The sequence below is a fragment of the Neoarius graeffei genome, chromosome 15, assembly GCF_027579695.1.
Source record: "Neoarius graeffei isolate fNeoGra1 chromosome 15, fNeoGra1.pri, whole genome shotgun sequence".
NCBI lineage: Eukaryota > Metazoa > Chordata > Actinopteri > Siluriformes > Ariidae > Neoarius > Neoarius graeffei.
Window position 1 is genome coordinate 22,997,024 of NC_083583.1, and position 27,497 is coordinate 23,024,520.

The following is a 27,497-nucleotide window of genomic DNA, read 5'->3' on the forward strand; positions in this document are numbered from 1 at the left end:
TTTGGACACCAAGCACCCTGACATGAAAAACCAACCAGTGGATTATTTCAAAAGAAAGCGTGATGCCCTTCATCTACAAAAGTCCATCATAACCAAACATACCACCGTGTCTAGTCAGTGTCTCGAAGCTTTGTACGTGGTCTCCCAAAGAATAGCTAAACTTGGGAAGCCACATACTATAGCCGAGACACTGATTTTGCCTGCAGCACAGGATATTTGCAGAATAAAGCCTAGGTCACAACCCAACGTACGATTTTTTGGCCGTGCGATTTTTGCCGTTTCCCAAATTGCTGCGTTTTTTTTTGTTCATGGAGAAAGACGCACGTTGGCCGTAAGTTTGTCTTGCAACCTGAAAAAAACGTAAGGGCCCGTAGAGTTTGTTTGACATGACAAAGAACCTCTGCGGCCGGTCTGCGGCCAGTCTACGGCTCGAAAATCAGCACGTCACACGCGCGCCCTCCATGCATTTCACGCGCGCCCTCCGTGCGTTTCTTGCGTTTTTTGCACGTAGACCGGCCGTAGGAGCACGTATGGCCGGTTGTGACCGAGGCTTAATGCTGGGGGAAAGCGCCACCACTAAACTTAGTGACATTCCACTATCCAATGACACTGTAGCTTGCAGGATCTCTGATTTGGCCAGTGATGTTAAGGAGCAATTGCTCCAACTAGTTAGACAGAGTCCTTTGCAGAGTCATTGCAGTTAGATGAGTCGACTGATATTGCTGGGCAGGCTCAGGTGCTTACCTACGTAAGGTTTGTGAAAGACCAGGGTATTGAAGAGGATATTCTGTTTTATCTTCCTCTTCAAACCCGTACAACTGGGGGAGCAATCTTTCATCTTACTGACTCGTTTGTCAAAAATGCAGAATTGATCTGGGAGAAGTGTGTTGGTATTTGTACCGATGGGGCGCGATCAATGACAGGACGTGAGAGTGGCCTAGTGACACGCCTTCCACAAGCAGCTCCGTTAGCAAGATGGACTCATTGCATGATCCATTGTGAGGCACTTGCAGCTAAAAAAAAATGCAGACGCTCCTCCAGTCTATGCTTCAAAAGGCAGTTCAGTTAAGTCGGGTCCATTGAACTCACGGTTATTCAGGGTCCTCTGTCAGGAAATGGGTTCTGGGCATGAACAGCTGCTCTTGCACACAGAGGTTCACTGGCTTTCCAGAGGGAGAGTGTTACAGCACTTGTATAAGCTGCGAGAAGAGGTGAAGTGGTTTTTGACCAAAAGCAATTCGGAACTGGCCAAGTACCTCCATGATTCCCTGTGGCTAGCTTCCTTGTTGTATTTGGTTGACATATTTGATAGACTGAATAGTTTGAATCTGTCTTTGCAAGGCCGAGATTCCAGCGTGTTGGTCCTTGCTGACAGAGTGGGTGCTTTCATCCAAAAACTTGTCCTCTTGCATGTCCGCATAATTGTCGGAAATTGTGACTGTGGCAGCGGGGGCGTGGTCAAGCGCCGGTCTGTGGCAGGAGGGCGGAGCCAGGGAAGGTGAGTGGCAGAATCACTACACCTGACGGTAATTAACCTGTGTTTTGTGTGTTTTCCCAGTAACCGCGCCCTATTTAAGGAGGCAGAGGGAGAGCAGAGGAGAGCTCATCCCGGGCCAAGAACACAGTGTGTGTGTATGTGTGTGACGCTAGCAGATTAAGAACTGGCGAATATACTGAAAAGTCTGGGAATAAAAAGCCTTGTTTGCATCTGAAGCGTTGTCCTGCCATCCTCTGTGCTCCACCCACACTTCAAAGAGCTCTACAGTGGTGCCGAAACCCGGGAAGGTGGAGCACCAACCTTGCAGCCCCATGGAATCCTCCCCGTTCGCGGACCTGGTCCACGCCCTCGCCACGGCTCAGCAAAGCCAGCACCAGGCGCTCGTCACGCTCCGAAAGGAGCAAGAGCGGCGCTTCGAAGCCCTGGTGCTGGCCCAGCAGGAAGATTGCGAGGCGTTCCGGCATCTCCTCGCGTCGGCGGGGTCCACTAGCGCCCCGGCCGTGGGCCTGTCTCCCCTCACCGTGACCAAGATGGGCCCACAGGACGACCCCGAGGCATTTCTCACCTTGTTCGAGCAGGTCGCTGAAGCCTCGGGGTGGCCGATGGAGCAGCGCGCGGCGCGCCTCCTCCCCCTCCTGATGGGAGAGGCACAGCTGGGCGCGCTACAGCTCCACGCCGACCGCCGGCTGGCCTACGCGGACCTTCGCCGGGCCGTCCTCCAGCGCGTGGGGCACACGCCAGAACAACAGCGCCAGCGCTTCCACGCGCTGCGGTTGGAGGAAGTCGGCCGGCTGTTCGCGTTCGGCCAGCAGCTCCGGGACGCCTGCTGGCGGTGGCTGAGGGCCGAAGATCGCGACGCCGAGGGAATCATCGATCAGGTGGCGCTGGAGCAGTTCATCGCATGCTTACCAGCCGGAACCGCGGAGTGGGTCCAGTGCCACCGCCCGGCGTCGCTGGATCAGGCAGTAGGACTGGCGGAGGATCATTTGGCGGCTGTTCCGGCGGCAGGACGGCCGACGACGTCTTCTCTTCTCTCCTCTTCTCTCTCTCTTTCTCCCCTCCCTTCTGTGTCCTGTCCTCGCCCCATTCCCCCACCACGGAGGCGGGGGCCGGCTCCACCCCAGCCGGCCCGCCGCACCCATGGTGCCCTCCCGTTTCTCCCTTCTGTGTCTGTCTCTCCCCCCCCTCAGGTGAGTGAGCCCCAGAGCACAGGTGCAGAGGGAAGGCCCGGGCCAGTTTACTGGCGCTGCAGGGAGCCGGGCCACCTGCAACAACAGTGCGCAGCAATGGAGGTGGGCGCGGTGGTACGGATCCCCGACACGCCAGAAGCTGCCCTCGATCGGGCTGGAGCGTATCGCATACCGGTGAGTGTACAAGGGGCTACATATCAGGCATTGGTGGATTCTGGTTGCAATCAGACCTCGATCCGCCAAAGCCTGGTGCAAGACGAGGCATTGGGGGGAGCACAGGGGGTGAAGGTGTTGTGTGTGCACAGGGATGTTCACAGCTACCCTTTGGTGTCGGTCCACATATATTTCAGAGGGGAAAAATCTATAGTGAAGGCGGCGGTTAATCCTCGCCTTACCCACTCTTTAATTTTGAGGACTGATTGGCCGGGATTTCGGGGGTTAATGACGCGCCTAGTAAAGAGTGGGTCCTGCCATTTGACAGGGGGAGGTCCCGGTGTCGCTTTGGCTGGAGCTGCTGTCGCAGAGCCGTCTACGTCATCTCCGTGACAGAGTGAGGAGCCGCCGGCTCCTCCTCTTTCTGTTGGGGAATCCCTCGCAGATTTCCCATTAGAACAATCGCGAGACGAGACTCTGCAACATGCGTTTGACCAAGTGAGAGTAATCGATGGTCAAACGCTCCAGCCGAATGCCACCCCATCCTTCCCCTATTTTTCTATTATGAAGGATAGATTATACCGAGTGACGCAGGACACTCAGACGAAAGACCGAGTCACACAGCTGTTAATTCCAAAGAGCCGCCGGGAATTGGTATTTCAGGCGGCTCACTTTAATCCCATGGCTGGATACCTAGGGCAGGATAAGACACTAGCCCGGATAATGGCCCGATTCTATTGGCCGGGGATTCGTGGCGACGTCCGTAAGTGGTGTACGGCGTGCCGCGAATGCCAGTTAGTAAATCCAGCGGCCATTCCAAAAGCGCCTTTGCACCCCCTACCATTAATCGAGACCCCGTTCGAAAGAATTGGGATGGATCTCGTCGGGCCATTAGATTGGTCAACACGAGGGTACCGCTTTATATTAGTTCTGGTGGACTATGCAATGCGATACCCGGAAGCGGTGCCTCTTCACAATATCTCAGCACGCAGTATTGCAGAGGCCCTCTTCCACGTCATCTCCCGGGTTGGAATCCCGAAAGAGATTCTGACTGACCAAGGCACCTCGTTTATGTCATGAACACTGAGCAAACTGTATGGGCTATTGGGTATTAAGCCGATCCGCACCAGCGTTTATCACCCACAAACGGACGGTTTAGTTGAACGGTTCAATCGCACCCTCAAGAATATAATTAAAAAATTCGTAAGTGAGGACGCACGTAACTGGGATAAATGGCTCGAACCCTTGTTATTTGCAGTGCGAGAGGTCCCCCAAGCCTCCACGGGGTTCTCCCCGTTTGAATTATTATACGGGCGTAAGCTGCGCGGCATCTTAGATGTGCTGCGGGAAAATTGGGAGGAGGGACCTTCACAGAGTAAAAACAAAATTCAGTACGTTATGGACCTGCGCGCAAAACTCCACACGCTCACCCACCTAACTCAGGAGAATTTGCGGCAGGCCCAGGAACGGCAAGCCCACCTGTACAACAAGGGCACGTGCCTTAGAGAGTTCACTCCGGGAGATAAGGTACTCGTACTGTTGCCCACGTCGAGCTCCAAATTAATCGCCAAGTGGCAAGGACCCTTTGAGGTCACATGGCGAGTCGGGGATGTCGACTATGAGGTAAGGTGAACGGACAGGGAGGGGGCGCTACAGATCTACCACCTCAATCTGCTTAAACTCTGGAACGAGGAGGTCCCCGTGGCGTTGGTGTCAGTAGTTCCGGAGAAGGCGGAGCTGGGGCCGGAGGTTCAAAAAGGGACATTGGCATCACGTACCTCTCTGGTCCCCTGTGGAGACCACCTCTCCCCGACCCAACTCACGGAGGTTGCCCAGTTGCAGGCCGAGTTTTCGGATGTGTTCTCGCCCCTGCCCGGTCACACTAACCTCATAGAACACCACATAGAGACGCCCCCAGGGGTGGTAGTGCATAGCCGCCCTTACAGGCTACCCGAACACAAAAAAAAGGTGGTTCGGGAAGAACTTCAGGCCATGCTCGAAATGGGCATCGTCGAGGAGTCCCACAGTGACTGGAGCAGCCCGGTGGTCTTGGTACCCAAGGCCGACGGGTCGGTCCAGTTCTGTGTGGACTATAGAAAAGTCAACGCAGTGTCTAATTTCGACGCATACTCAATGCCTCGTATTGATGAGCTGCTCGATCGACTAGGCACAGCTCGCTTTTACTCGACACTGGATTTGACGAAGGGATATTGGCAGATCCCCTTGACTCCATTATCCCGGGAGAAAACGGCCTTTTCCACACCGTTCGGCTTACACCAATTCGTCACACTTCCGTTTGGGCTGTTTGGGGAGCCCGCTACGTTTCAGCGGCTGATAGACAGGGTCCTCCGGCCCCACGCCACCTATGCGGCCGCATATCTGGACGACATTATCATTTATAGTAATGACTGGCAGCGGCACCTGCAACACCTGAGGGCCGTCCTTAGGTCGCTGAGGCGGGCGGGTCTCACTGCCAACCCAAAGAAGTGTGCGATTGGGCGGGTGGAAGTACGGTATCTGGGCTTCCACTTGGGCAACGGGCAGGTGCGTCCCCAAATTAATAAGACAGCAGCGATTGCGGCCTGCCCGAGGCCCAAGACCAAAAAGGGGGTGAGACAGTTCCTGGGGCTGGCTGGCTACTATTGTAGGTTTATACCTAATTATTCGGACGTCACCAGCCCGCTGACTGACCTCACTAAAAAGGGGGCGCCAGATCCGGTCCAGTGGACGGAGCAGTGCCAGCGGGCTTTCTCTGAGGTAAAGGCTGCACTGTGTGGGGGGCCACTTTTACACTCCCCTGACTTCTCTCTCCCTTTTATGTTGCAGACGGATGCGTCGGACAGAGGGCTGGGAGCCGTTTTGTCCCAGCAGGTGGAGGGGGAGGATCGCCCCGTCCTGTACATTAGTAGGAAGCTGTCGGTGCGTGAGGGGCGCTACAGCACCATTGAAAAGGAATGCCTGGCGATCAAGTGGGCGGTCCTCACCCTCCGTTACTACCTGCTGGGGCGCCCTTTCACCCTCTGTTCGGACCACGCGCCCCTCCAGTGGCTCCACCACATGAAAGATGCCAACGCGCGGATCACCCATTGGTATCTGGCACTCCAACCCTTCAATTTCAAGGTGGTCCACAGGCCGGGGGCGCAGATGGTCATGGCGGACTTCCTCTCCCGTCAAGGTGGGGGGGAGTCGGCTGCAGGCCGGACGGACGCCCGGCCTGAGTCGGGCGGTGGGGGTATGTGGCAGCGGGGGCATGGTCAAGCGCCGGTCTGTGACAGGAGGGCGGAGCCAGGGAAGGTGAGTGGCAGAATCACTACACCTGACGGTAATTAACCTGTGTTTTGTGTGTTTTCCCAGTAACCGCGCCCTATTTAAGGAGGCAGAGGGAGAGCAGAGGAGAGCTCATCCCGGGACAAGAACACAGTGTGTGTGTATGTGTGTGACGCTAGCAGATTAAGAACTGGTGAATATACTGAAAAGTCTGGGAATAAAAAGCCTTGTTTGCATCTGAAGCGTTGCCCTGACATCCTCTGTACTCCACCCACACTTCAAAGAGCTCTACAGTGACATGTTCCCCAGCCTCACAGACTTCATCACTGAGGCACGCAGCAGTGATTTCTCCTCTACTTTTCAATCAGCTGCAGATCACCTGTCTGGGCTTAAGCAGCAGTTAATTTCTTATTTCAAGGAGGACTACCGGTCATTTTCATGGGTTCGGGACCCATTTGTTTGCACCGCAAACGATTTGTCACTGCAAATGCAAGAGCAGCTTATTGAGCTGAAGAGTGACAGCGGGCTGAAGCACCTTTTTAGCATCTGTTCTCTTACATCCTTCTAGGTAACACTGATGCAGGAGGACCCCCGGCTCTGCGATGTTGCCTTAAAAATTCTCCTGCCTTTCACGTCAACATACTTGTGTGAGGCAGGCTTTTCAAAACTGACCGCGCTCAAAACTAAGTACTGCAATCGCACACAGATTGAGGATGACCTGAGGCTGTGTTTAACTAAAATTGAGCCGAGAATTCGAGAACTCTGCTAAACAAAGCAGGCTCGTGTGTCACGCTGAGACATTCGTTAACACTACCTCTGGTACTCTGGGAGAGTTTGTTTGTTCATTCATGTGTTTGTTTGTTAGCAACTTTGCAGAAAAAAATGTACAGATGGATTTTCATGAAAATTTTACTAGCTACGTGTCTTGGCCCAATGAAGAACTTAAATTGTGGAGGTGATCCGGAACCACATCTGGGTCCAGAAATTTTTAAAAGGATATAGGGCAAAATTTAACATTTTCAGTCTCTGACTGTGTTGTAACATTGTAATAATACAATAATACAATAATACACATCAATAAAGAAAGCCCAATAATAATAATAATAATAATAATAATAATAATAATAATAATAATAGCTTATCTATCTTTTTTCGGGGGGGGGGGGGGTGTGTCAAAGTACACTTGCTACAGTCAGGGGGGGCCCAGATCGCAAATGTGTTTGTTTGTTTGTTTGTTTGTTTGTTTGTTTGTTTGTTTGTTTGTTTGTTTGTTTGTTTTGTGGAACAGTGTCAATAACTTTTTTCCCAAAAAAACTTTATTTAGAACATATAGTACAAACAAACAAGGCACTTCAAAGTCACATACAATTCCTTCTTTTGGTTGAGCAAAATAAAAAATAATAATAAAATAAAAAAGTAAAATAAACAAACAAAATATAAAGGGCTTTCTCATATTAACTTAAAGGTATCGAGTAATGAAAACAATTTAAGGGCTTTTTTTTATCATTAATCTGCTTTAACGACTTACTTAAGACCTTAAGCTCATTCCTCCACCTAATCAGACAGGGTTTTGTTTTAAAATACCTGCATTTATGTATAAAGAATTTTCCAAGTATTAATAAAACATTAACAACAAAATCTAGATTTCTATCATCAATAAACACACCAAATTTGACCATGTTTACAGTCAGAGGTGACAAATCAATGTTTTTGGACTGCAGCCAGCTTTGCATATCATTCCAAAAGGGTTGTACTAAGTTGCAATTGAAAAATACACGTTCCAGATCCTCAGTTTCTTTCTTACAGAATACACAATTATTTACATCAAAGTTAAATCTTAATCTTAGGAATTGGTTTGTCAGATAGATTTCGTTTAAGGTTTTAAAATTTACTTCTTTAATTTTCGGGGGAAGAGGAAATGACAAATATTTTGTTCTTATTTTCTTTACCTCTTCAACTTCAAATCCTTTGAGAATATGAAATCTTCTGATTAGATTGGGATGACATTCCTGCATCAGCATGTATCTGACAACCTTATTGGGACATTTACACTACCGTTCAAAAGTTTGGGATCACCCAAACAATTTTGTGTTTTCCATGAAAAGTCACACTTTTATTTACCACCATAAGTTGTAAAATGAATAGAAAATATAGTCAAGACATTTTTCTGGCCATTTTGAGCATTTAATCGACCCCACAAATGTGATGCTCCAGAAACTCAATCTGCTCAAAGGAAGGTCAGTTTTATAGCTTCTCTAAAGAGCTAAACTGTTTTCAGCTGTGCTAACATGATTGTACAAGGGTTTTCTAATCATCCATTAGCCTTCTGAGGCAATGAGCAAACACATTGTACCATTAGAACACTGGAGTGAGAGTTGCTGGAAATGGGCCTCTATACACCTATGGAGATATTGCACCAAAAACCAGACATTTGCAGCTAGAATAGTCATTTACCACATTAGCAATGTATAGAGTGGATTTCTGATTAGTTTAAAGTGATCTTCATTGAAAAGAACAGTGCTTTTCTTTCAAAAATAAGGACATTTCAAAGTGACCCCAAACTTTTGAACGGTAGTGTATAGTCACAGAAATCAACACCCTCAATGCAAAGCTGTCTTAGTCGCAGACAGACCTTTGAATAAACAATGTCTTCTTTGACCATTGACCTCAGAGAAAGTGGTATGGCTTTTATAATCTTATTATACAGTTTAACTGTGCATTTGAATAGAAATTTCTGAAAAAAATTCTCCATGTTGTAATACATTTCCATTGTCATCCAAGAAATGACCTTAACCTTTACCTTATCCTCTTCTTCCCTGGTGGGAAATAAGGCCCCAACCCAGTGACGCCATTCTTGGAGATCCTTCACTACTTTTTGGGCTTCACCCCATGTAAGGCCCGTCTCTTCAAGCTCGGCCTGGACTGTTCTTCGCCAGGTTGTTTTGGGTCGTCCAGGCCTACGCATCCCAGCAGGGGTCCACTGTAGTGATGTCTTTGGTATGCGCCCTTGCTCCATTCTTAAAACATGTCCCACACATTTCAGGCGACGGCGCTTAATTTCCAGTATGATGTTGTAGCAGCCTGTGTATCTATAGAGTTCTTCATTTGACACTTTCTGTGGCCAAAAGAAAGTGAGCAATTGCCCAAATCCAAGAAATGAGCAATTGCCCAAATCCCTTTTGACCCCCATTCTTCAAAATACAAGGATTTTCTGCCAAGTAATATGTATCCGTTATTCCAAATTGGTGTATTATGTGGAGTGAAGTTATGTTTATAGATTAGCTTCCAAAAGAGTAACATTTACTGATGAAAAGTAGAAAGTTTAACTGGTACTGAGTTAATGTCAAAATCACATCGAAGAAAGAAGTCTGTTCCCCCATTTTCTAAAAAATTCCATTTGGGATAATAAACCAAAAAGAGTGCCTATTCCTAATAAATGTTTGTAACCATTTTAATTTTAGAACCCCATTCATAATATTAAAGTCAATTGCTTTAACACCCGCCTCTTCATAATTTTTAACCATGCCATTTTTCCTAATGTAATGACATTTGTTTCTCCATATGAAATTAAAGTTATATAGATAAAGAGAAATATGGATAAATAAGTCCAGACAGACCATCCATTTTGGTCAATAACACTCTACCAAAGATCGTAATGTCTCTTTGCAACCACCTACTCATAGTTGATTTACATTTATCTAAATTCTTCCCAATATTTAAATCCTCAATTGTTGTTTTATCCTTAGAAATAACCATACCTAAGTACTTAACCTCTTTCTTAATCCTTATATTGTATAAAGGTTGCAGGGGATAATCATGTAAAGTTAATATTTCACATTTGTCTACATTCAACTGTAGTCCTGATGCTTTTCAGAATATATTTATCAACTGTAAGGCTATAGGAATTTGAGTTTCATTTTTTAAAAATAAGGTTGTATCATCTACGTTAATTGACTAATTATTATTTGACTTCCAAATATATTTGGGCCTTCAATTTCACTATTTTTGATCAAAATAGACAGAGGTGGACAGTAACGAAGTACATTTTCTTGAGTACTGTACTTAAGTACACTTTTTGAGTATCTGTACTTTACTTGAGTATTTTTTGTGGAAACTTATGACTAACTTCACTACATTTGAAAGACAAATATTGTACTTTTTACTTCTATCAAGGTCCTCGTTACTCATTACTATGAAGCAGCTTTGAAAGTGAATTTTTTTCTTTTCTTTTCTAAAACATGATTTGGTTTTTTCGTAGGTGACACTGAGACAGACTATCAGTAATCACTAGGGTCTTCTGGGGAATGCACGCACCCATGGCCATACCGAGAACCCATGTCTCAGTTTTCTGAAAGGATTAAAGATTTGTTTCGTTTTAAACATTTGCTTTGTTTGCCGAAAATGAACCACATCGCGGCCTACAAAAACTCGCTGTCTGACCTACGGAAGCATATTGAGGTATATAAACGTTTTATTCCAAGAGAAAGCTTGCAATGAAGTTGTCTGTGCTTTTAAAGCTAGCGATAACGATGCAATAGCTATGCAGTCTGGTTAGTCAACTGACTTTCTGTGGATTTGCCCGCCAAGTTGCCGTAGTCTTGTCCACAGCTATCGTTGGACACAGTTAGCATGTAAAAATGGAGTAACGCTAACATGAATCACGTTAACTTATCTGAAGTGCTTTCAGAAATACATTTTAGCATAATCTTGCCAAATAACCAGAATGTAGAAATCATTCTTTGCTAATAACGTTAGCTACCCAATATGATTTCAAGTTTGAAAAGTGTTTGTTAGCATGTCAGGTGGAGCTTCACTAGGGTGACCAGATTTCCCCAGTCTGAAACCGGGACACTTTTGCGCGCGACCATGCTCGTGCACGCACACCTTTTTTTTACGTAAATGTGACACTCAGAGAGGTGCTCTTATCATTTTGTTGAAGCTCACATTTATCAACATCTCACATGAAATAAAACAAACAGGAATTTTGTTATCTAGTAGCATAGTGGTATACAGATCAGTTAAATTATGGTCAGACAACAGATTTTGTAATGGCTGAGAATAGGCCAGGCTATGTCCATAGGCCAAATTTAAACTGATTTATTTCACCTGTTTGTGAGAACACCTAGAAGAATGCATATGCACATGTAGGCAGGGCCGCTGACAGCTTTGGCTGGGCCCGGGACAAAATGCTCTGAATGTGCCCCCCCCCTGGGCCAACCCACACACCCACCCACCTCTCTTATCCAGTGTTGGGCACGTTACTTTCAAAAAGTAATTAGTTATAGTTACTAGTTACTTTTCCCAAAAAGTAACTGAGTTAGTAACGGAGTTACTTTGTCATAAAAGTAACTAATTACCAGGGAAAGTAATTATTCCGTTACATTTTGTTCCCCCTCAAAAAAAAATCAAATTCAATTAGTGTAATCATAATAAAAGTGAATGTTAAATGTGTTTAATGACTGAAATGGACACTTAACAGAACCAATTAGTAACGTTATCTACACTATATTAATATTTTTGTGGGACAATGTGAGATAAGACATCTATCAAATTTAATATATTTTTGTAGTTATTAAAATTGTTACTAATTACTGGCCACTGACGAGGACAAACGCTTTGTTCCTCGACATAATGTGCATTGCACATAGACATTTTTGCCTTTTATTTCAAGTAATGAAAAGTAATGGCTGTATTTCCAGTGTGAAAACGCAGTGTTGGGCTGACCGCTCGCCATCGCTGTGTCTTCCGATTGAAAGAGCATGCAGTAGGCGTGGCCTACCTACGTATGTTGTCCAAATCTACTCTGATTGGCTTACTGTGCCGTTGTCTCGCGTCTCCCCGCCCCACACTAAAGCAGAGTAAAGAAAGGCTGAACGAGCAGCGTGCCAGATGAGAACAGCTTTAATAAAGTAACGCATAGTATTTTAGCCCATGTTTACATTAGACCGTATCAGCGGATCATCAGATTAACGTTTTTAAAACGATTAGTGTGCACACAGCAACGCCAATACACGATTTGCGTGCACACAGCAACACCAATACACGGATACGCTCGGCTCCGCAGGCATCCTGCGCTCCAAATCACTCCGCCCTGAACAGCGAGTGCCCTCTGGAGGGTGCGCACTCTGGCCCTGCGCAGCTCACAGAGCGCGCGAGTGAAGTGCACAACCAGTGATTCGGGACTGAGCCGCTGTGTGTGTGATCCCAGCGCATATCACTTACCACTTGCAAGTGGAAGGATGGCAAGCCTAAAGACAATCATAACTACACAATGGGCAGTATTTGCATCAGTATTTGCAGTATTTTCATACTTTTATACTCTTTAATGAAAGGTGATACAAGGCGGAAGTCAGTGCCGTTTTTCAGCAGTCGCGTCACATGACCAACGCCAGCGAATCAGGAAGGTGGATGTCACAGTGACGTTGTCCAATGACGATGCCAGCTAGAGCTCAGCACAGCGTATCCACGTATCTCAATGTTTACACAGCACCGGAGCTGACACGATCTGGATTGAATACGTGGACGCTGGCGGATTCCCGTTTCCCGGCGTTTCCAAGCGGTTTAATGTAAACAGACAGTGCATCCGCGAAGAAAACGAGACAGATACGGTCTAATGTAAACTTGGCCTTATTATAAATAACAGGAACGGCGTTATAACGATGTAAAAAGTAATTAGATTACTCGTTACTAAAAAAAAGTAACGCCGTTAGTAACGCCGTTTATTTCTAACGCCGTTATTCCCATCACTGTTTATCCCAGTCTCTACTCACTCCAACCCTTAAATGACAGGTATTCAAAAACCATTCAACCGGTCAACAACCATTTCATTTTAGCATTTCAACATTTTTACAGTTTTAACATTTTAACATTTCCTTAGTCTGCAACTATTCAGGTGCGAAATGCAATGCGCTGGACTTTTGTTGTGCGTGCGTGCGTACTGTCCAGTGTGAAAAGCAGGAGAAGAACACACCGCTCGAGAAACGGCGGGATATGATTGCGGGCTAATGTGAATATTCTTAGCTTCAATCAGATATATGAAACACAATGTTATTAAGCCGTTGTGGTTATGAAATGATTCAATGCCCTGTGCATTTGATATGGTGTTCAGTGTGACTTGCTCTCCCCTCGTTTGTAACATGAATTGCGTGCCGCGCGTGCCTTGGTTGGGGTTACTTTACGGGGCTGGAAAAAGTTGGCTGTGTCTTACCTGGCTCAGCTGCCCCACTGCCTTTGCTAGTACCTGCTGCATCATCCGAATCTTTTTTTAAATATTTATGCAGTGAGCCCCTGAGTCTCTTGGTTTCTTCCTCTCTTTTCTTTTCTTTTCTGTGCTCCTGACTTGTGCATGTTGGCAAATGGCACGCACGCTGATTGTCGAAGCGCTATGATCGAACGATGTCGTTTTTTTCCCCTTAATCCAAGAGTCAGACCAAACCATTTTTGTATTAGCGGTGGTAGGGGGTTCTTGACGACTTTTTCAAAGACAATAAAGGCAAAAGATCTAGAAATCATTTATTGAATGCAAATATAGCACATTTCTCCCCCAAATCAACACATTTTGAAATGAAATAAAATAATCGCAACTTCATTAGAGCCCAGTTCTGGGGTCCCCCCCCATTCCTGGGCCCCCCTCCCCCATTCCTGGGCCCGGGACAACATACCCGTTTGTCCCCCCCTGTCGGCGGGCCTGCATGTAGGCTATATATCTAAAATTGTATGCACTATAGCATGAACTTAAAAAGTAGATATGTGACCTCAACATAGCCTAGGTCAGAATCAACCTTACTCACCATTCCCCACAACTGAATGAATAAAGCAAGAAGATGTGTACAAAAGTGAACACTTTAATGGAAGGTGCAACAAGCTGTTCAACACAGCAATATGGCCAAACTGTCAGAATGTTATGTTAAAGAGAAACAAAAAAGAGACAAGTGATTTGAGAATATACACTCAAACAAAACAGCAATAAAGGAGGAGAGGGGCGACAGCCTGAGGAAAGCCCCCACAGGAGTGCACATCATTTGCAACATAGGCTACCCAACTCAGTACAAGAACAAAGCACAGGAACAAAGCTAAGGCAACCGTCAATCCACCCAACTTGTGTTTAGCTGTTTTAATGTGATCCTGTATATCGGCATTACCACCGTGGGCTACGGAGAAGGAACACTTACAGTGTGTGCAGTAGGCTTCATGCGCATTGTTCTGCACCTCTCGGAGGAAGGGGTAGGTGCCCTGTAAATCTTTGGAAAAGGTACATTTTCTTTTCGGCATAATTGCTGCGGCATTACTGCTGCTAGTTGCTAGACAAAGAACATTCGCGCCAGTTAATGTTTATTTTATTGTTGCATGGCAACACGTTCTGTTGTCTGGAATAATGTGACTAAATAAACACCCATGCCACAGGGTCAGGGGGCAGTAACCAGGAAAGTTTGCGATTCCTGTCAATTCATCAAAATAATAAATGCAGACATTTCTCCGCTAATGATTCCCATGCTGCTCAGTCGCAAACGTCGCGAGTGGCGAAAACCGGGACATATCTGTGTCCCGACAGACTTTTGTCAGGACTCAGGACACACAACCCCAAATCGGGACCGTCCCGGTAAAACCGGGACGTCTGGTCACCTTAAGCTTCACTGACTATCTAGCTTAACGTTAAACCACCATGATGGCACAGCATGTGTTCATTTTCTGAATTCACATTTCTGTCTTTGGTAATGATGTCAGGTTTTGTAAGTGTTATGGCAATAATACAAAGATGCATTGACAGAAAATATACTTTTAATACATAAGTATTTTTTAAAGCAAGTACTTCAGTACTTTAACTTAAGTAAAAATTTGACTGGACAACTTTCACTTGTATCAGAGTAACATTTGACCAGTGGGATCTGTACTTTGACTTAAGTAATGAAGTTGGGTACTTTGTCCACCTCTGGAAATAGATAGCATTTATTCAAAGACATGCGGTTACGTAGGTTAATATGGGACGGCCTTGGGCAGAGGTGGCCTTGAGCGAGGCACCTCACTCCCAACTCGCTCCCTGGGTGCTGTTAGCATGGCTGCCCACTGCTCTGGGTATGTGTGCGTGCTCATTGCTCACGTGTGTGTGTTCAAGTCAAGTCAAGTTTATTGTCAAATATGCTATATATGCTCGAAATACAGCACAGATGAAATTTCAGTCCTCTCTGATCCACGGTGCAAACAGGCAATGCAATAAATAAAAATAGAATAACTGAAATAAACAATATAAACAGCATAAACACTCTAGATAAGAAAATAGACATAGACTAAACACTCACAGGTATATATATATATATATATATATATATATATATATATATATATATATATATATATATATATAAAAAACCCGATTCCAAAAAAGTTGGGACAAAGTACAAATTGTAAATAAAAACGGAATGCAATAATTTACAAATCTCAAAAACTGATATTGTATTCACAATAGAACATAGACAACATATCAAATGTCGAAAGTGAGACATTTTGAAATTTCATGCCAAATATTGGCTCATTTGAAATTTCACGACAGCAACACATCTCAAAAAAGTTGGGACAGGGGCAATAAGAGGCTGGAAAAGTTAAAGGTACAAAAAAGAAACAGCTGGAGGACCAAATTGCAACTCATTAGGTCAATTGGCAATAGGTCATTAACATGACTGGGTATAAAAAGAGCATCTTGGAGTGGCAGCGGCTCTCAGAAGTAAAGATGGGAAGAGGATCACCAATCCCCCTAATTCTGCGCCGACAAATAGTGGAGCAATATCAGAAAGGAGTTCGACAGTGTAAAATTGCAAAGAGTTTGAACATATCATCATCTACAGTGCTTAATATCATCAAAAGATTCAGAGAATCTGGAAGAATCTCTGTGCGTAAGGGTCAAGGCCGGAAAACCATACTGGGTGCCCGTGATCTTCGGGCCCTTAGACGGCACTGCATCACATACAGGCAGGCTTCTGTATTGGAAATCACAAAATGGGCTCAGGAATATTTCCAGAGAACATTATCTGTGAACACAATTCACCGTGCCATCCGCCGTTGCCAGCTAAAACTCTATAGTTCAAAGAAGAAGCCGTATCTAAAGGCCCGGTCCCACTGGCCGATGGACACAAAACGTATGCAAAAAGGACACAGCGGACGAGCAAAATTTCAGGGGTGGCTCTATCCGTTTTCATCCGCTCCAGAAATGGACAAAATTGGCGAAAATTTGCGAAAACAGAACGGAAAAGAACGGACGTGGGTAGTATATAGCGGGGATGTTAAACGCATGTTCATAGGAAGCCTAGCGGATGAAAGCGGATGGAAGTGGATGACAGCTCCGAAGGGGTTACCGGTGATAACTGAGAAGCGGACGCATAGCAGAAAGAGCGGATGCATAGCGGATGAAGGGGATGCATCACGTACGCCTAACGGAAACAAAAGGGATGTTGTGCGGATGTATATCGGATGCAGACCGTTCACTGCGCATGCGGGGGGTATGAATTGCGTCTGCTCCGCGGATATAAAGGGATGCAGCACGCACGCCGTCAGCATAAAGCGGAAAGACGTGCTGGCGGCTACATCGATACATCTCTACTGAGATCCAGATGATTTTCTCCCCCTTTTTATACAAAATATCGATTGTCCGCTAGGTGTCCTTCTACATACTCTAGACATACTCCAGACATCCTAAATATACGAGATACATCCCAGATATAAACGCTTTGTCCGTTTTGAATACTTTATATACGAGATGCATACGCTTACATCCTTTCTATTTCCGTGCTACTAATGATGAATAGATGTTTCATGTACCTTATCTTTCCTCCCTCTTTCCATTTTCAGCTGCAGCGGATGTGAGTTGCGAGGATGCCCAGAGGATGCAGAGAGGATACAGCAGACGTTTAACGGATGATAACGGACATAGAACGTTTGTTGCTCGTATATGTTGCGGATTTACATCGTACACGGCGGAAAGTTCATCCGTTCTAAAAGTTTTGTGCAGCTCAAAACTTTTTGCGCGGATGAAATCACAGTGGACGGATGCTCGATGGATAGAGCGTATGAAGCACGTATGCAATGAGTACACAACGGATGCATAGCGTTTTCCAACGGATGGCAAAGATTTTTTTACGTTTTACATCCTCTTTGCATCCGTAAGTGCAGTGGGACCGGGCCTTAAACATGATCCAGAAGCGCAGACGTCTTCTCTGGGCCAAGGCTCATTTAAAATGGACTGTGGCAAAGTGGAAAACTGTTCTGTGGTCAGACGAATCAAAATTTGAAGTTCTTTATGGAAACCAGGGACGCCGTGTCATTCGGACTAAAGAGGAGAAGGATGACCCAAGTTGTTATCAGCGCTCAGTTCAGAAGCCTGCATCTCTGATGGTATGGGGTTGCATTAGTGCATGTGGCATGGGCAGCTTACACATCTGGAAAGACACCATCAATGCTGAAAGGTATATCCAGGTTCTAGAGCAACATATGCTCCCATCCAGACGACGTCTCTTTCAGGGAAGACCTTGCATTTTCCAACATGACAATGCCAAACCACATACTGCATCAATTCCAGCATCATGGCTGTGTAGAAGAAGGGTCCGGGTACTGAGCTGGCCAGCCTGCAGTCCAGATCTTTCACCCATAGAAAACATTTGGCGCATCATAAAACGGAAGACACGACAAAAAAGACCTAAGACAGTTGAGCAACTAGAATCCTACATTAGACAAGAATGGGTTAACATTCCTATCCCTAAACTTGAGCAACTTGTCTCCTCAGTCCCCAGACGTTTACAGACTGTTGTAAAGAGAAAAGGGGATGTCTCACAGTGGTAAACATGGCCTTGTCCCAACTTTTTTTAGATGCGTTGTTGTCATGAAATTTAAAATCACCTAATTTTTCTCTTTAAATGATACATTTTCTCAGTTTAAACATTTGATATGTCATCTATGTTCTGTTCTGAATAAAATATGGAATTTTGAAACTTCCACATCATTGCATTCCGTTTTTATTTACAATTTGTATTTTGTCCCAACTTTTTTGGAATCGGCTCTAACACAAACTAACCGGAAATACACAACCGGAAGTGTTATATAAAAATAGACCGAGTTTATTTTAGTCTACGCTAAAAAGGTGAAAAACACCATGCAAACTAAAAAAAAAAAAATACACAATGATCCTACTCATACGACAATAAAATTTAAACCACACAGAACCTATCGCTAATTCTATTCCTTTTTTTTTTTAAACAGGCACTAGTACAGACAGGTTTGCTGTGACGTCATATGACGCGCATACTGCGCCGGGGTCCTTCCTCTCCTCGTCAATCTGAGGGTCATGTACAAAATCGAATAGCGATCTTGTGCTCGAAAATAAGTCCTGCTTTAACTCGGTGGATTGAGTGGTACGTTGTTTGAAGATATGATGGGCGGCAGGACGAGTGCGATAGCGGCAGGAGTCGGAGCGGCGCTTTTTGTCGGTTACTGTATTTATTTCGACAGGAAGCGAAGGAGCGACCCAAACTTCAAGAACAAGCTGAGAGAACGTGAGTGTTGGAGTGTAGAGCTCCAAACGGCCCTGGTTTAGACATGTAGGTCACTAGATAGTGGGTGAAAGCTGTTCTTTTGTCCCCTGTGTAGTGCTCTGATGTAGCAGGCAGGTTGGGGATTGAGTCACGGTTTTCTTGTGAGATGATTTTTATTTTAAACCGTGAAACGGCCTCGCGCGTGGCCTTGTCATTCAAACTGTATGATTCATGTTAAACGTGTTTTGGGGGAAAAACGCAGATAAACACGACAAATGAGCTGTAATAGGTTATAAGCTTATAGACTATATCCTAAATACTGTAGCTCTCTCAGTAGTGAGGAAATGTAACAGAATCAGAATCAGGTTTATTGGCCATGAATGTTCACACTCTCTAACACACAAGGAATTCACTTCCGGTATTTGGTTTCTCTCTAGCAATACAGAGAAGTTTAAAAAAAAAAAGTGAATACATGTATAGACCCCTTTCACATGACGTCACCGCGCCGCGACATTTTGTTAGGCGCCATATTGGAAGACCAAGTACATGCACTCACAATATAAAACAAAGTACGAGCGAGAGTAAAGTGACACGATGGCTGATAATTCTGGTTATGTGAGTACATTACCAGCTGCAGAAAGGGCACGGTATGTGGAGAAACTGGCTGTGATTGATGGGCTTGACCCATATGATAAGACTCGGGGCAAGGGAGAATGGAAACATAAGGAGGACCTGACCCCAATTCTGCCATCTGTTTGCTACCCAGACATTGTAAACTATTTGTTGTTTACACCCAGTGCCTACACTGCTGATGACTTAGGCCCAATCCCAATTAATCTGGATCCTTCAGTGTTAAATAATTACAGGCCAATATCAAATCTACCATTTATCGGGAAAATCCTGGAAAAAATTGTCTTCAATCAATTAACTGCCTTCTTGATATCAAACAGCCGTTTTGATAATTTTCAGTCAGGATTTCGTGCCAATCATAGCACTGAAACAGCGCTGATTAAAGTTATAAATGACATACGTCTTAATACTGATGCAGGCAAAACATCGGTCCTGGTATTACTGGACCTCAGTGCAGCTTTTGATACTGTTGATCACAACATACTGCTATATCGACTTGAACACTGGGTTGGATTGACTGGTAAAGTTATCAATTGGTTAAAATCATACTTAAAAGATAGAAGCTTCTTTGTTACCCTGGGAAATTGTTCCTCAACGTCAATGCCCTTGACCTGTGGTGTCCCCCAGGGGTCGATTCTTGGACCATTACTTTTCAACCTTTATATGCTCCCACTTGGGCAAATTATCAATAAAAATTCAATTTTGTATCACTGCTATGCAGATGATACCCAAATTTATTTTGCTCTATCACCAAATGATTATGCCCCCCTTGAATGTCTCTACCAGTGTATCGATCAAATCAATAGCTGGATGTCACAAAATTTTCTTCAGCTGAACACAGATAAAACAGAAATAATTCTATTTGGAAAAAAAGATGAAAGACTCAGGATTACCACTATTCTTGACACAAAAGGGATTAAAACTAAAGAAATGGTTAAAAATCTTGGTGTTTTCATTGACAGTGAGCTAAACTTTGACAGTCACATGAAAGCAATCACTAAAACGGCATTTTATCACCTAAAAAACATTTCCAAACTAAGAGGACTTATGTCAAAACATGATTTGGAAAAACTAATACATGCCTTCATCTCTAGTAGGGTTGATTACTGCAATGGCCTTTTCACAGGCCTGCCAAAAAAGACCATTAAACGACTTCAGCTGGTTCAAAATGCAGCGGCGAGGGTTCTCCCACGAACAAAAAGAACAGAGCACATTACTCCAATTCTAAGGTCCCTTCACTGGCTTCCAGTAAGCTACAGAATTGACTTTAAAGCATTGCTGCTGGTGTACAAATCTCTAAATGGTACAGGGCCCAATTACCTCTCTGATATGTTGCAGCGGCATAACCCAATCAGATCTACCAGATCGCAACAGAAAAATGTAATATTAAAACCAGTTGTTAAAACAAAGTGTGGTGAAGCAGCTTTTAGCTACTATGCAGTACAGCTATGGAACCAACTGCCAGAGGACATCAAAAATGCTCCTGCTGTTGGCAGCTTTAAATCTAGGTTAAAGACCAAGCTGTTTTCAGATGCTTTCTGTTAAATAATTAATATTTTTACATTTTTTTATAATCTTTTTCTCTGCATGTTTTAAATTTATTTTAACTTTATTCTATTTTATTCTGCTAGGTTTTTTTTTTTTTTCCTCTCTCTTTCTCCTTTTTCTTTTTGGCATTTTAATATTTTATTTCTACTATTGTTTAATTCTTATTTTCTTTTAATTCTTTTAATTAATTATTTTAGAATAAAGATAAAATTATTTTATGTAATTTTATTTCTCTATTGTTTACTGTTTTTGTTTTTACTTCTGTAAAGCACATTGAACTGCCATTGTGTATGAAATGTGCTATATAAATAAACTTGCCTTGCCTTGCCCAATTCTAATTTCTACCCCTCCCCCTTCCCCTTGGCCCTTCCCCTTGAAACTGAGCTACAAGGGATAGGGCTTGAAATTCAACCCTTACGTATTGGGATAGCCCTTCAGCGATCGCATACGTCATCGCGTACCTCCGTCAGCGTTTACGTTAGCAAAACGCGACCAAATGCGTCATTGGCTGCGACCAGCCGCTACAGTCAGAGGCAGAAATCTCTGCTGGCAGGGTGTGATTTGTTAACTAACACCACTGAATGGGATATCTTTGGCGCTTCGTGCACCACATCCGACAGAATGAGGTGTCAGAACACTCATGTAAACAATAAAAGCGAGAATAACAGAACAAAACGTACGCAGTAAAGCAACCGAAAACAATACTCACTCCCAAAGCTTTTTAGCAGCAGCTTGGATTTCAGAAATCGCTGCTCATTCTCAGCTCGAAAGCGAATCAAGCGGCGTGTTTCCTCTGGATAACAACTTAAAACACGTAAATAATGGAGAAAATACATTTATGACAATCTTTCGCCGCGGGAACCGCCATCTTTCTGAAATCCGCATGAAATCTCGCTGAAATCCGCATGGCATTGTGGGAAATCACTCAAACCCCTTCGTTCGAAGTCAGCTCCAGGAAAATCTCCGTTTGGAGGGGTACAGAAGCCCTACCCCTTCCCCTACCCCTCCGCGTTAACTGGGATTGGGATACCCCTACCCCTTCACGTGAACGCGCAAAATGGAGGGGAAGGGCCAAGGGGTTGGTCCAGGGGGTGAAATGGGATTCGGCCTTGAAAGCCTACAAAGGGCTACAGGCTTACAATTATGTTGTTAGTGGCTTGGTTCGTGATATTACAGCTGTTATTAAGAATAACCTACACATAGTTATGGGAGGAAAATTAAAACGAAAGAAAGAAATGAAATATAACATAAATGTGATAAAATTAAGGATGTTTTTATTCACTAAACATTAAAAAAAATGTTCAACACTCTAGCCTAGTGACTTACCAGTAACAAAATGGTCTGAACATATTCTGTATTGCTGGAGACGAGAAGTATTCAGATCCGCTCTGCATAAAGCAGCTAGATACTCTCTCTGTCTCCTGGCAGAAAGCTCCTTGGTTTGCTCCCCTTGTGTCTCAATCACAGCTGGTATTCTGAAGAAAGACTTCTTTTCACCTTTCCCATCAGCTTTGTTGGAACACCCTAACACAGCACAAAAGTTTACCATTGTAGGTTTTTGATTTTCGTGGGTTTAAATTCCGCGCGCTGCCGTTATTTCCCCCTAATCAGGAGTGTGTTGGTCTTCCAATGTGGCGCAGGGCTTGTTTACTTCCGGTTTCGGGTGACGTCAGTGAAAGGGGTCTATATGAAAGTTATGTATATGTAATATAAAAAAAGTGTGTGTGCACACAATATAATAAATATGCAGGGCGGCACGGTGGTGTAGTGCTTAGCACTGTCACCTCACAGCAAGAAGGTTCTGGGTTCGAGCCCAGGGGCTGACGGGCCTTTCTGTATGGAGTCTGCATGTTCTCCCCGTGTCTGTATGGGTTTCCTCCGGGTGCTCCGGTTTCCCCTACAGTCCAAAGACATGCAGGTTAGACTAATTAGTGGTTCTAAATTGACCGTAGGTGTGAATGGTTGTTTGTCTCTATCCCTGTGGTCAAAATCACTCATGCCTCTTTTCCACCAAATCAGTTCCGGGGCTGGTGCTGGTTCACAACTGGTTCAACTTGCGAGCCAGCTGAGAACCAGTTTGCTTTTCCATAGCTCGCGGTGCTAAGTGAAGACACGTCATTACCTCGCTGTATACGTCAGTTATGGCGCTACGTTTGCATAAACCTTGGCGCGAATATCGAAGCAAAAACAACATGGAAGAAGCAGCAGCAACAACAATAATAATAATGGATGACTTTGCGTTTGTACAGCTGCAGCTTCTCGTCGCTTAAAAATGGCGATCTTTCGCGGTCTTGTTATTGTTGTTGGTCTTAACAACTCCGCCCCCCGCTGACGTAAGCGGTTCTTTCCTCTGGCCCAGCAGAGAGTTGGTGCTAGCCTGGAACTGGTTTTTCTGGCCCCAGAGCCAGTTCTTTGTCAGTGGAAACAGAAAACCCGGTTCCAAACTAAGCACTGGCCCCGAACCAGCCCTGGAACTGCTTTGGTGGAAAAGGGGCATCAGTGTATAGGGCACCATATAGTGGGGACGCCGTTTTGTAGTGCTGTCCGAAACCTTAGCGAGGATTATTTACACCCTATACAGGCCTAGAAATTCATATATATATATTTTTTTTTTCACCAGCCAGCCGGACTAGTTCCCTTCCAAAGTAACTCGCCAAACAGAAAATCAACTCGCCAAAATTTGTTCATGTATGAATTTTACTTCTGTCAAAAACAACACAAAAGAGAGTAGTTACCATTTTGTGTAGTTACCATTTCCACTTCAGTGGCGACTATGATATTGCATTAATTCAACAAAGTGTAAATTCAATATCATAGTCGCCACTGAAGTCAGGGAGCGCAAACGAGAAAGCTGGAATCGCAACCAAAATAAATTACGTCAAGCAAAACTGAGAAAGACGCGGAACAAAAATAAAAGGTTTCTGAAGAGTAGTAGACTGATATTTTGCATGATTACATGAATAATTTGTTTGCCAGTCTAAAAAAATTTACTTTTTTTTTTTGTATTTTGATTTGTCGTTTTTTGTTTGATATTTCAAAAGTATTGTATGAACATTTTGGCACAAAATTGATTCCATAGATGTGAACCATGGTTGATTATTGAAAGTGCAGTAGGTCTTGGTTGGTACAAGCATGTCTTCACAAAAGCTGATCTAGGATGTCACAGTGTCTGTCAGTTCATCCAAGTTGTCAGTTGCAGCTCCAAAAATACTCTGATCAGTACATTCAAAACCGTCTTGCAGTTCGTGTTTTGCCTCGCTGGTCCATTTCTACAGTTTTCGCTACAGGTTTTGCAGATTTTAATTTTTGCCTGTAGGTTGGGATGAGATGGACTAAGCAGTGTAACCATGCATGGGGCAGCCATGGCCTGAAGGTTAGAGAAGCAGCCTTTAGCCCAAAGGGTCACCGGTTCAATTCCCAGGGCCGGCAGGAAAAATGTGAGGGTGGTTGAGTGAGTGAACAGCACGTTCCCCTCCATCTCTCTCATGGCCGAAGTGCTCTTGAGCAAGGCACCTAACCCCCAACTGCTCCCCCGCGGTAACATGGCTGCTCACTGCTTCAGATGGGTTAAATGCAGAGGAGGAATTTCACTGTCCACGTGACAAAGTTGTCGTCTTTTAATATGGAGTCATTTGGGGTTCAGCCTGTCCCTGTGTCTGAAATTGCTCACTCGTTCACTACTCCCTATATAGGGAATTACTATATAGTGAGCTCATTGGTAAAATGAAAAAACGCTTTCGGACACTAGTCTGTAGCGCTGGTATTTACTAGGGATGTGACTTTTGATCAAAAACACTATTCGAAATTTGCTAAAAGATATTCGAAATTCGATTCGAAAATCGACAGAACCCCGCCCGCCCCACCCAAACGCGTGCACACGTGACAGACAGGGTGAAAGTGGTAACGGTTTAATGAGTCATCAAAAAACAAACTTCCATTCACCTCACATAGCCTACAGTATCAAACAATAATATAGGCTTCCAATTTTATTGTACATTTCTATGCAGCCACGACTATTTTCGTCTGTTGGAAGGAACCGCGGGTGAAACTGCCCGTTTAGGAAACGATAATGAAAGCATTCGAACAGTCAGAGCAGAATAAACTTAAGATATATTTTTGTTCAAAAAAATTAACATGTCGACGTGGTCGGGATGGAGACGGGTACGCAGCCTATTGACAATTAGACCGGCTGCGGAGAACACACGCTCCAATGGCACGGACGTTGCAGGCACACACAGGTAGGCGCTGGCCAACTTTGCCAGGCGAGGGTATTTCTGTTGATTGCCTTTCCACCATGTCATCGGGTCAGTGTGGAGCGGTGGGCATGTATCCTGGCAGTACTGAGTCAATTCAGTCACGCATGTTGCCCTCTCTGTGCTGTAATCCTCGCCAAATATGACGGCAATTGCTGCTGTTAATGGGCCATCCTTTCGGGAATGTTTCGGTTCACTGGGCCCTTCATGCGATTCCGCCGCCTCTCCGGCCTCTTCATCTGCCATGGACAGAAGGTTTCTCACCTCGGCCTGCACTGTGTTTCTCACCTCGTCAGTTGCGAACCTCAGGTGTTTGTGTCTGGGATCCAAAAATGAGGCAATGTATGCGACCTTGCGTGCGCTGCTGGCATTTGACTACCTTTACTGTACGATAGCGGCACCCTCTGGCCGAATTAATGCAACAGAGTATGTTAGGAACAAGGAAACGCCTTTCCGCGCTCATTTTTTTTTTTAGTTGAATGTAACGTAAGCCAAAACGGCATTCGAAATTACTATTCATTATTCGAACTCGTCACGAATATTCGACTATTCAAAAATCATGTCCCATCCCTAGTATTTACGTCATTACTGTCGCACAATTAAAACGCGCCAGATCAGTCAGCTGGTGGGTTTTCAAAATAATAAATACATGCATGTATTTTTGTGATAAATGCGTATTATACTGACCGCATTTCCTACATTAATAAATACAAAGTACCTGCATCTTTTTTTTTTTTTTTTTAAATCAAGGCTGAATACTTTTCTTCTTTGCTGCTGTCTTTTTTTTTTTTTTTAATTAAATCAAATTTTAGTAGCCTGGAAAGCCAGACTAAATGTGAATATTTAGTCTGGCCTCGATCCGTAGACATTTCTGAAGGGGGTAGGAGGTAGGGGTGTGCAAAAATATCGATACGGTGATATATCGCGATACTTTGTCTTCCGATTCAATATCGATACTCAAAATTTGAATATCGATATTTTTTTCAAATAATAAATCATGTTTCAGACGGGTTGTAAATCCAGTACGACTTCCGCACCTCCGCTCCGCGAGGTGTCGCTGTGCCGCTCCCTCACTGCAAGGCACTCTTCGTCTTCTCTTTTTTTCCCGGTGGTTGCAGTGAGGAAAAAAAACAAGCAAGCATGGCTGTTAACGTAAACCTAGAGACGCCGCCGAACTTTAAGGCAGATGTTTGGAGGCACTTTGGATTCCAAAGGAAAGGAGGAAAAAAAAAACAGTGAGCCGGACAAAGAGTACTCATCTCATCTCATTATCTCAAGCCACTTTATCCTTCTACAGGGTCGCAGGCAAGCTGGAGCCTATCCCAGCTGACTATGGGCGAAAGGCGGGGTACACCCTGGACAAGTCGCCAGGTCATCACAGGGCTGACACATAGACACAGACAACCATTCACACTCACATTCACACCTACGGTCAATTTAGAGTCACCAGTTAACCTAACCTGCATGTCTTTGGACTGTGGGGGAAACCGGAGCACCCGGAGGAAACCCACGCGGACACGGGGAGAACATGCAAACTCCACACAGAAAGGCCCTCGCCGGCCCCGGGGCTCGAACCCAGGACCTTCTTGCTGTGAGGCGACAGCGCTAACCACTACACCACCGTGCCACCCCAAAGAGTACTCACTTTGCAAAACCTGTTTCGCTCCAATTAGATATTCAGGTAACACAACAAACTTGCGAACTTACTTAGCACGACACCACCCCGACATATTAGCTCAGCCGGAGCCACCGAAACCCGACCCGAAGCAAACTACACTGGACAGCGCCAAAGTCCTCCCGTCTACTTCAGTGATGTGTGACTTACTGTAACTGTGAACTTAATTTTGTCATTTAAGACCAAAGGCAAGAAGCTGCACTTTATTTTGCATTTTCAATTTTAGTGTGTGTGAGAGACTGCATTTTATTTTGAGTATTTACTCAAAGTTCAGAAGAAACGTGATTCACTGAGGTTTCAGTTCAGTTTCAGTGTGTGGACACTGACCCACACTGCACTTTGTTTCATAATTGTGCTCAGGGAGACTAAGATGCCCACTGCACTTTTCAGTGTGTTCCAGACAGTGTGTTGTTCCTGCAAAATAAGCACAAGTTAAATGTTCTCAAGTTTACAAAGAACAAATTGATATTAGTGTTAGCACTGAAATGTATGTGCAGTCTGCAGTGCAAGTTTTAAGTTTTCATAAAACAATTTGATTCTGCTTGTTAAGCAGCACTGATGTGTCCATGCTTACAGAAAAGTTGAGAATACTAGCACAGAAATGGGAATTTTCTGTATGTTGTAGTGAAGTAACTCTTGGTTTTGCCAGCAGTGGAATAGAGACAAATACATGTCTGGCAAGAGTGTGTAGTTATGTATCTCATCTCATTATCTGTAGTCGCTTTATCCTGTTCTACAGGGTCGCAGGCAAGCTGGAGCCTATCCCAG

At 44.5% G+C, this 27,497-nt stretch overlaps 1 protein-coding gene across 1 annotated transcript in view; it reads left to right on the forward strand.

Moving 5' to 3' along the window:
• Window positions 1-18,401: 18,401 nt before the first annotated feature.
• tomm20b (translocase of outer mitochondrial membrane 20b) overlaps window positions 18,402-27,497 on the forward strand; it is a 30,853-nt gene continuing 21,757 nt past the window's right edge. The window contains exon 1 of the mRNA XM_060941040.1: window positions 18,402-18,644. Within this exon, the coding sequence (XP_060797023.1) occupies window positions 18,521-18,644 (124 nt within the window). The 5' untranslated portion in view covers window positions 18,402-18,520. The remainder of the gene's footprint in view (window positions 18,645-27,497) is intronic.